We start from the raw sequence: 10,848 nt of genomic DNA on the forward strand, positions 1-10,848 counted from the left end.
TGGTCTTTGGACACATTCTCTTCTCTGGTTATCCTCACTCTCTTGGTGATCTCACTCAGGCCCATGACATGAAACTCCATCATGTGCTAACAATCCCAGTTTAGATCTTTAGCCCAGGCCGCTCCTCGGAAGGGCAGACTCCCGTATCCAGTATTCTGCTCTGCCTCTCCACCTCATTGTGTAACAGACTCTCAAACAGAACCTGTCCAGATTTCAGCTCCCGCTTCTCTTCCTCAAGCTGTCCCCTCTCCTCCTTCATCATTTTAGGTAACGGCGACACCATCCTTCTGGTTGCTCAGACCCTGAGCCTGGATTATCCTTCACTCCTCCTTTCTTCCTACCACATGTCAGTTCCACGAGCGGTTGTGTTGGCTCTGCCTTCACGACAGTTCCAGGATTTAGCTGCTTCCAGCACTCCTACCACTGCCTTCACGGTCTAAACCACTGTTGATATTCCACGTCCTCACAGGTCCCCTAGCTTCTGCCCTTGTCCTCCTGTTCTGTTCACAACAATGTAAGTCCTCAATTTAAACTCCTCAGCTTGGGGCTTCCCTGGTGGCGCAGTGGTTGGGAGTCCGCCTGCCGATGCAGGGGACACGGGTTCGTGCCCCGGTCTGGGAGGATCCCACATGCCGCGGAGCGGCTGGGCCCGTGAGCCATGGCCGCTGAGCCTGCGCGTCCGGAGCCTGTGCTCCGCAACCGGAGAGGCCACAACAGTGAGAGGCCTGCGTAACGCAAAAAATAAAAAAATCCTTAGCTTGCTTTTCATCTCACTCAGAGTGCAGTTCAGAGCCTGCCAGTGGTCTCCATAGTCTGGCCACCCGTTCCTGCTCTGACCTCATCTTCTCCCACTCTTTTCCTTGCTGGTTCCCCACCAGCCCCAGAGGGCACCTGACTGTCCTTGGGCACACCAGGCACACTTGTTCAGGATTTCATACTCCGCCGATACCCGCGTGGCTGGCTTCTACACCTCCTTCAGGTCTTTGCGGGACTGTCACTTCCTCAGCGAGGCCTTCCTCAACCCCATGTTGAAAATCATCCCCTCCCCCTCCCGACACTCCCTTTTCCGGCTTTATTTTTCTCTGTAGCACTTAACACGACCTGAGATAGTATGTTTGCTTTACGTAGTTGTTCCTCGTCCGCCTCTGCCGAGGAGACGTGCTCCGTGAGAACAGGGGTCTGCAGTTGGCTCGTTGGCTGGCTTTGTTTTGTGCTGAATCTCCTGCCCAGCGGTGGGTGCTTCCTCTGCCGCGTACTCTGGCACTCAGTAGACATTCATCTACTGAGCGGACGAGTAGTGTGGAAGACAGTTTAAAAAGTAAACAGATAAGCTTGTAATACATTCTGATAAGCGCTCTGAAGGGGGCAGGTCCTGAAAGAGAGAACAAGGTTGAGGGAATAGGAGTGTTCAGACCCAGCCTGTGAGGGGAGCTAGCGTGGAAGTTTCTAAGGTTCCACCATGCCCTTATCGCACTTTGAACAGTGTCATCTAGTAGACGGTTTTGGCAGGGGGCGGGGGGGGGGCTTGGTGGGGAAAGAAGGGAGGGCGGAGGTTGTTTGCTGTTCTTCGTCAGAAATTAGAGAGGGTTTTTTAATGTCTTGATTTTTAACATATTTTAATTGATTCTGGATTTGGTGAGAGAAGAGAAAAAACGCTCAGTTCTTCTCCGAGGCCGCTTGTCACCCTGCGAACAGGTTTGGCTTTACAAGTATGTCTGCGTTCGCAGCAGTGCATGAGGGTAGCATTTTGTGGTTCAGGATGACACCATCTAATACCCCCCTGACGACTTAATGCGGGAAGACAAGCAAGCATGGGTTTCCGTCCCGGGATGAACCTGCTGAGCTCTTTAGCAGCTGGCAGACGGGACGGGCAGCAGATCTTTCTGCGTTTGCGGCGTGTTGAGCTTTCGGGGGCTGGAGGCTTAGAGATAAGCTAGAGAACCTCTCAGGGCCTCATTATTTAACACTCTCAACTCAGCCGTCAGGTTATCGTCCTTCCCACTGGTCTCGTCTTCTTAATTCCATCGTGGGTTCAAGGCCGGCCTTTCTCTCTGTTCCCTTTGCCTTCCTCACTTCACTCTGCCTAAAGCCTGAAGAAATGGGGCCGCACGCTGACGACCCCGTGGGACCCTCACCGGCACCCGGGGTGCTGGGGGGCAGGGCTGGCTCTGAGCACAGTGCAGGGGCCAAGACGCCTCCAGACTCGGGGACCAGCTAAGTCCCCAACGTGCCACTGAAGGCGTTAAAAGATGAAGAAAATAGGATTTTATAGGGGAAAAAAGTAAAGGAATTTGGGTTATTAAGCTTTAAGAAAAGAAGGATAAAGAATAGTCCAGAGTTAATCGTTCATGTATTTGAAAACCATTATCACAAAGAAGAAACCAGCTAGTAGTTCTCCTTGGCCAGTAAGAAGCTGGACACCAGAATGGCCACATGAGAGAGTTGTTTTCTGGTTTTAAGAAAGAACTTTCTAATTAGGAAAGCGATTTATACTAGACTAATCTGTCAAGGGAGGATGTAGACGTACTATTTCCAAAGTCTTTTAAATAGCATTTAGAATGATATGCTTTGGATCAGTGCTATATACCTACTGTACAAACAGGAGATTGGATCAAACCTTAGGATTTTTTAACCATAGTTCTTACATAGGGAGTAACCTGATTGGTTCAGCTGATTATATATAAGATATTTGGCTTTCCTTTAAGTTTTAAATATCGGAGAACCATGCTTCACTGCATTTGCTGTTACAGCCAGCGGCACGTTCTGTATCCCTAGATGCTTCCCACCATGGCTGCTGGGAGCTGACTTAACTGGACTATTTGAAACCATTGCCAAATAGCAGAAATTCTTCCAGTCAGTGTTCCTAGTGGCATCCAGGAAGGCAGGAACAGGGTATGGGAAACGATGTGACGAGTCAGTTGCTCTTTCCACAATTAACAGCAAGGGAAGTAGGGTCTAAGGGATGTTTCATTCCTAATGCTTACACTTGGGCAGCAGTCTGCTAGCAGTGATTCATAAGGCAAAGTATAAATAGGACAGAAGAGTCCAGTGAGACGTATGTCCCTTCCTGCTAAAGGAATTTTATCTTAGCAGCAGGAATCAACAGCATTATTATCTTTCTTGCCCAGCTGGTGGACTGCCCTTCAGTACATCTACATGTAACTCAAAATATACATTTCACTTTGAGCCTGCTCAAAAAATGTTTGGTTTATTTCAGTGTGCTATAATAAAAATAGGTTTGTGTAGATGGCTTTGAACTTTTATTATACCTCCCAATGAAAATGCTAGTTATTAAAAATAGAAATTTAAGAAACCCCATTTGAATGTGAGAATGCATCTTATGATCCTTTTTAATTCAGATAGGAAAGTGGTTTTTACATAATATTTTTGTCAAGAAAGCCCTAGAGTTAAAGACCCTGAGAAGCATATAAGACATTCATATTTTTAACCATGAGTTGAAGTTTTAGAGCTTATTGTACTGCTGGATTTTCTTAATTTGGGGAATGAGGAAGGTGGCACTGATTTTATTCCTGTTGCATTTATTTTACGTAAATAATATAAATGTTACTGAAATGGTTAAAACATTAAGAAAATGTGGACTTGAGGGTTTCAGTTGGTGACTTTTCCAGCTATTTAATAGTATTTTGCTATCACCAGCCTTCTCTTAATCTATTTAAACTGGTTTATAACTTGATACTCCTATGTTAGATACTTAATTACCTTTGAAAATGACAGTTAAAATTTTGGCAGACTTCAAAAATACTAATTACATTCAACAAAAGAACAATTAGTGGAGTTTTCCTGGTTTTACTTCACAGGTGGATGTCCAGGTAAGATCAATGTTTCTGTTTAAGTTTGAATTCATGTCTTTAGACTCACCTGCTTGGATAGGCTGTTTGGTTTGCTATAATATTTTATCATGTGCATGAATCATTAGCATAACTTCTGAAATAAGTTACTTGCATATTTAAAAACTAGTATTTATTTTTAGAAGTACTTATGTGTTGAGCTTTATTTCTAACTGCAAGATTAATTTATATTTTTCTAAATTGAGCGACTACTCAAACCATGTTTAATAACCATTATGAAGTTAAACCTTGCTGTTGATAATTATTAAATAGTTTTGACTTTAGATTGACCTAAGCTAAACCAAGAGGTAAATTATGACTTTAAAATCGTGGCTGGGAATTGGAAGATCACGTAAAAATCCTAAACCATCACCTAGCATCTCCTCTATGACAATATACCCAGTAGACGCTCAATAAATGGTAGTCAAGTGTGGTTGTGATGAAAAACATAAGAAATGGTATTAGACTGACTAGTCATAGAAATCTGTCATGCTAGAAGTTTATTTTAAAATCATTTTAGATGTAGGTTTTCTTGGTATTTTTTTCACTTTTATCATTAAATCTCAACCTTCACTTTGTTTTGAGGGATCCAAGTGAAGGCGAAGCCAGTGGCAGAGCCGACACTTCAAGGTGAGGAGCCACTATTAATACTTCGCTGCTATAGGTCCCTGTGTGTGAAGACGTACTTTTGAAATACTTACAGCGCTTAATAAACATGGATAGAACTAATAACTAGATAGTATGTGTATTTAAAATTTTATATTGGTATGGGTTTTCCTAATGTTGCCTAGCATTTATTAAGTTTATTAACTTTAAGTTTGTGTTTTCTAAACATTATTTTGAATTGTATGCTTTATAGCCTTTCTGTCCTTTAAAAAACATGTCTTCGCAGAAGAATTAATAGATTAAAATGTACTGATCCTTTTCTCACTAAAATGATGTAAATAAAATCAGCCTTGGGACTTCCCTGGCAGTCCAGTGGTTAAGACTCTGCACTTCCACTGTAGGGGACTCGGGTTCGATCCCCGGTCGGGGAGCTAAGACCCCGCAGGCCTCGTGGCGCAGCAAAAAAAAAAAAAAAAAAAAAAAATTAGTCTCAGTCAAATAATGCAGAACATGGAGGTTACCAAATACATAGGAAGATGTGATATTAGTAATATATTTTAGGGGACTCTTCATTCGTGGACCGCATTTCAAAACTCTCACCCTGCCGTACTTTATGGGTTACTTGACATTTAATACTGGTTGTGTGTTCGTTCTGGCAGCGGGTCTCAAACTTGAGCACATTCAGAATCAGGCGGAGGGCTTGAGGAGGCAGGTGGCTGAGCCCCACCCCTGGGGTTTGTGACTGTCAGGGAGGGGCACTGATGCCGCTGGTCTGGGGCCCACGTTAGTGACATGTTAGTACTTGTGTTCGTATTTATAAATGGGAAATTTAAGAAACGAAGGCATTCAATTATTTCGAGTGTACACCAGCATTAAGGGGTCCAGTATAAGTCTCAGAATCTTAACAAGCAGTTCCTCAGTAGGACAGAGGCCCAGCTTCACTCAGGAATTATATTTGAGCAGCTAAACACAAGCCTCAGTTTAATTTCTCCTTTTTACAATTATTTGAAACGTAAAACAATGAGCTATGGAAAGACTTTAACGAGCATTCCTCTGTAGTCTTTTTATTTTACGAACTGTGCTGTATGTATGTTTAGTCATAGTCGTTGAAATATTTCTTTTTTGAGTCAGGTACCTGAATCACCATAGTAGGGAGCCAAGGAGAGGCAGGACAAATATTTTTAATGTCCTTCTGCCTATTGAGTAAACATGCAGGACTCTCGTTTTCAACTCCTCCCTCCCTTAGTCTAGAGCCCCCTTCTTGCATCCCAACCTGTCTTTCTACTCAGTTTTCCTCTGAGACATTTAATCGTGTGTAGGGTCACAAGTCGCTACTGATGTTGCAGTTAATCTGCATGCATTTATCTTTTTAATGTGACTACGTGTCTCTTTTGTTTGGTCATGGTTGAATTTTGCTTTTTGGTTTTTTGTCTGTTTGTCTGTTTTGCTTTTGAGCAAACTTATTTGATACCTACTATCTATAAGGTACTGGCTGGTCATTTAATCCTCATAACAACCAAGTGAAAAGTATCCAATTTACAGATCAATAAGCAGTAAGGAGCATCGCGGGGACCAAACCAGTTACAGTGAGGTTCTGTCCTTTCAGAGGGATGGTTGGGCAGGTGGTGAATAGCAGACTGCGTGGGCGTTGGCTGTGTTGTACCACTTACCTCGCTGTATAACTTTTAAGAAAGTTACTTTAACTGTTTGTGCCCATGCGTCCTCATTCTGACTGCCTCCTAGGGTTGTTGTGAGGGGTAAATGAGTAAATAATACATGTTAGGCACTTAGAACAGTTCCTGGTACCTAGTAAGTACTCAGTAAATGTTAGTGGTTACTATTGGTGTCAGTATTTCCAGGCACTTTCTACAGTTAATGTTACCAGTGCTGATGCCTTTGAAATACAAGTAGAAAAATATCTTGTATGTGTCTGTTGTCTTAAGGTCACCAGGTTTCCTTGAGGGAATGGAAGGAAAACTATACTTGGAATGAAACATCTGATTTCTAGTCTTTGCTTTCCAACTCATTAGCTCTATTACCTCAGGAAAGTAATTTACATTTCCTAGCCATCGGTTCTGTTTTGAAAATGAGTGTTCAATCAAGTGATGTCGTGGGTGCGTCCCCACCCTAGCAGGCTGATTCCGTGGCCCGCATTGTACACGTGGTCCCAGTGAATGATACTGGTCGGATCTGCACACCCAGAGGCCTGTGATGCCATGGCTTAGATTCAGTGAACAAAAAAGAGAATAATAGAGAAGCCACTGAGATAAATGCTCTCCATACTTTGGAAATTTATTTTCTGTACTTACTCCTTTCCTGCTTTTCTCAAGCTTGCATAGGTGGCAGAGCTCTGTCAGCCCAGATATCTAGGAATGAGGAGGAAAGCATATGTAAATGTATACATAAAAATCGATACATATAAATGTATACGTGAATATACTTTATATGGTAGTGATAAAAAATCTATAAACAGATACAAAATATTTATATAGTAGAATATAAACTTTCAAAGTACATCATATTTTTCTTTAAATCACATGTAAGTGAGATAGATTAACAAGTTAAAATTGTGACATCTGTGGATAATTGCTCAACAAATTTAATTACAGCATCTTCTGAATCATAAGTAATCTATGAATTTTACCTTTCTTGGATTATTTGAAGTAGGTTTTCTGATACTGTATTATTTATGGGAGACCTACGATAAGGAAAATCCAATAAGGTTCATTCATTTAACAAATACGTGTTAATCATCTACTGTTTGCCTAGCACAGTTCTAAATGTCTGAGATGTATCAGTGAACAAAACAGACAAAACTCCTTACCCTCCTGGCCTTTGCAATCTAGCGGTGGAGACAGACAATAAATAATAAACATAATAAATGAATTAAATACTATGTAAGAATGTGATAAGTACTATAGAGGAAAAAATAGCAGGGTGAGGAGGTTGGCCATGCCAGTGTAGGAGCTGGGGGTGCAGTAGGGTAGTTAGGGTAGACCCCATGGAGAAAGTGAGCAGAAACTTGAAAGAAGTAAGGGAGTTAGTCATGCATCTATGTGAGGGAAAAGCATTCGTGGCAGAGGGAACAGCCTGTGTTAGAGCCATAAGGCAAGAGCATAGCCCGTATGTTCGGAGAATAGTATGGAGGCCAGTGGGTCTTGATGGGAGCAAGGAGGAAAATAATAGATGAAGGGTTGGGGTTGGGAGTTGGAGTATAGATCATGTGGAGCCTTGTAGACTGTTTGAAGGATGTCTTTAGCAAAACGTTGAAATCATTAGAACTGATGTCTACACTCCTGCGTGTGGTGTGGCCTGACGTCTTCACCCCATTGCAGTACCACGTTCTTTCACAGCATCATCAGGTACAAGTAATCCCTCTGTAGCCATTACTGCTCTCCTTGTCCCCAGTCCTTCTCCTACCCAAAAAAGGTAAAAAAGAAAGGAAATTTTTCATTGTATTTCAAAAATGTGTATTTATAAGCAGCATGCTAGTGGTATCCATTTTGTATAAATGTACAGAAAATGGAGGATATGCATTTTCCAACTTAAACGGAGAAATATGGAGGAAAAGTACTAAATTTTTTACTTTGGGATGCAAACTTATTTCCCACAAACAAATATCTTTAAGAAAATGTGCTATTTTAAATGGAAGATATTAATAAAAGTCAAAACAGATGGCGTCCTGGAGTCTGGTTTTTGTAACAGCAAGATGATACAAATCTTTGTATCTGCTTGAAGGTAGTCTGCAAACTGGGTAGTTTTATTAAGCACTGGGTTATGACCACTTAGATTTTATGTGTGTTTTGATTTCTTTGCTGAATGGAATTTTTGTTTTCATTTTTTCCCCCCTCTGTCCTCTTATTCCAGAAGTACAACAGGGGAACCAAAAGAAAGAGACAAGGAGGAGGGTAAAGATTCCAAGCCACGTTCTTTGCGGTTCACGTGGAGTATGAAGACCACTAGTTCAATGGACCCCAGTGACATGATGAGAGAAATCCGGAAGGTGTTAGACGCAAATAACTGTGATTATGAACAAAAAGAGAGGTTTTTGCTTTTCTGTGTCCATGGAGATGCCAGGCAGGATAGCCTTGTGCAGTGGGAGATGGAGGTCTGCAAGTTGCCACGGCTGTCCCTCAATGGGGTCCGCTTCAAGCGAATATCCGGGACTTCTATTGCCTTTAAGAACATTGCATCTAAAATAGCAAATGAGCTTAAGCTGTAAAGAAACTCAAATTTATACAGGATCAGGGAAGATACATCCATATATGAGGTACAGTTTTTGAATGTACTGGCAATGCTTAATGTGATCGGCCTGTGAATCTCCACATGTAGATTTTGCCCTTACTGCAATAAGGTTATACATAGTTATGAACTGTAAAATTAAAGTCAGTATGAACTATAATAAATATCTGTAGCTAAGAAAGTAGGTTCACATGTACAGGTAAGTATATTGTGTATTTCTGTTCATTTTCTGTTTATAGAGTTGTATAATAAAACAGATGATTGCTGAAAAACCTGTATAGTTGTCTAGATTTCTGCACGTAAATGTACGTTTGATGCTTTGAGTTGAAAATGTTCTTTCTGTTATTTACATTCTGGTGGGTTTTTTAAATTCTTACCTCCATCATGCAATTTTAAAAATTGAGAGTTGTGTCCAGAATTAAAAGTGCACAAAAATAGTCTTTACAATTATAGCATGGACTTTTTAAAATTATTTTTAAATCATATTTAAATTTGAACCAGAAGCTGATAAATAGATCAGCTTTATTATACACAGAACTACTCCTGCTTATCTTTGCTCTTATCCTTGTTATCAGACAAGGTTTAGTTGAGAAGATACAAAATGTTTACAGTGTTGGCACTTAGCGTTTTTAAAATAAAGTACGTGAAAATAATAATAGCTTTGCCTTGAGCTGACTAAGAAGTACTGGGGAAGAAGTTAAACCTACATCAAATTTCTTTTGAACTTTAAAGTATTTTCTGGCCCACTGCTAATTGTAGCAGCAAAATTTAAAAGAATCAGTACTTCATCTGGCTATTATAATGTAAAATGTCACTTAGGTTTGCTCCCTTCCAAATCCCACAGCATTAATTGCGGAAGTACAATAATATTGGGACTGTTTCATAGCACAAACTCATCTTTACAGTGTTGATCAATGCATCAGTTAAGAAATAATGCCACCTCAGGAATTAACTGGCATTGGGAGCATTTGCCTCATGCGCCTCCCAGCCTCTTCACCCACCCCCGGCACATATCTGTCATTACTTAAGAGACTTCCGAGCAAAACATGCTATTTATAGCAGTATATTATTGATTTACGCTTATGTGGTTGTTCAGTTGGTTCCCATGTGACCTGTTTGTTTTTAATATTTTGCCAGATTTCTTGTATTTATTCCACATCATTGTGCCTATAATGTGCAGCTTTGTAATTGGCATTTGCCTACTTTTCTTTCATAATTAGTGATAGATGCGATGTAAAACCACTAGTAAAGGTACATTTTAATACTTGTTATTTTCTACTGAATTAGCCTTGGAGGTTGACTGTGCAATGTTATTTAATGTTGTAATTACTGTAATATCAGCATATGGGCCCCATCTTCACACTCCTGAGAAATAGAAAGTGTATTCCAATTTTATCAGTTTAAAGGAAAATAAAGCTGTGATTGAATACTGTAATTCTAGCCTACATTAGAAAGCTCTAAGCGTAGGTGATGTGCCATTCCATGATGGCTTCCAGACTAGGGTGATCTGTACTGTACTGTGACGTAGCTTTCTTCTGTAAAGTTCTGTTCTAAAATGAAGTGTATTTTTGCCTTAGCAAAGGATGGTGTTTGGAAAAAAAAAAAACCCAACAACTGTGTAGCCCCTTTTTAACCTAGTGTTCATTCAAAACAATTGACGCAAATCTTTATTCACCTTCACTGGTGCACACTGAAATTTTACTTGAACAGTTCTCATAATAAAGCACTTGTCTTTTGCTCTTTATCAGAATGTGAATTACCTGTTTTCTAGGGCAAAAGTATTCTGTATGGGGAGTTTATTTTGTGTGTGCTAAATTTAGTTGATGGGGGGAAAGCTGTGTAGGTTTCCAAGATGTCATTATGACAAGAAAAATTTAGTCTTTTTTATTGGAGTTCCTATCAATTAAAACACTTTTTAAAAAATAGACATGCCTTTTCCAAGGCAAAAAACTGATGTTTCGCATTTTCTCACTCTGATTCTGTGTTTGTGGGCAAGGAATTTTACTTCAATATTTTTTATGAACTAGAAATGAAATCTTAATATTCACTTTAGATTTTCCCATTTTATATGGCGACATAACTTTTTTTTTGAAGATTTAGAGGAATTTTATAGTATGTTTGCATAAATAAATACCAGTTTATGTTCACTGGC

General features: G+C 40.3%; 1 protein-coding gene across 5 annotated transcripts in view; it reads left to right on the forward strand.

Annotated features, from left to right (window-relative positions):
- Window positions 1-10,848, forward strand: part of MARK1 (microtubule affinity regulating kinase 1) — a 141,325-nt gene extending 130,477 nt beyond the window's left edge. For 3 of the 5 annotated variants that reach the window (XM_060298766.1, XM_030868341.2, XM_060298902.1), the window contains exons 17-18: window positions 4,434-4,478; window positions 8,322-10,848. In XM_060298766.1, coding sequence (XP_060154749.1) covers window positions 4,434-4,478; window positions 8,322-8,676 — 400 coding nt within the window. In that variant the 3' untranslated portion in view covers window positions 8,677-10,848. The remainder of the gene's footprint in view (window positions 1-4,433; window positions 4,479-8,321) is intronic. The other 2 variants (XM_060298814.1, XM_060298852.1) reach the window with 1 other exon arrangement.

Source organism: Globicephala melas, chromosome 1, assembly GCF_963455315.2.
Source record: "Globicephala melas chromosome 1, mGloMel1.2, whole genome shotgun sequence".
Taxonomy (NCBI): domain Eukaryota; kingdom Metazoa; phylum Chordata; class Mammalia; order Artiodactyla; family Delphinidae; genus Globicephala; species Globicephala melas.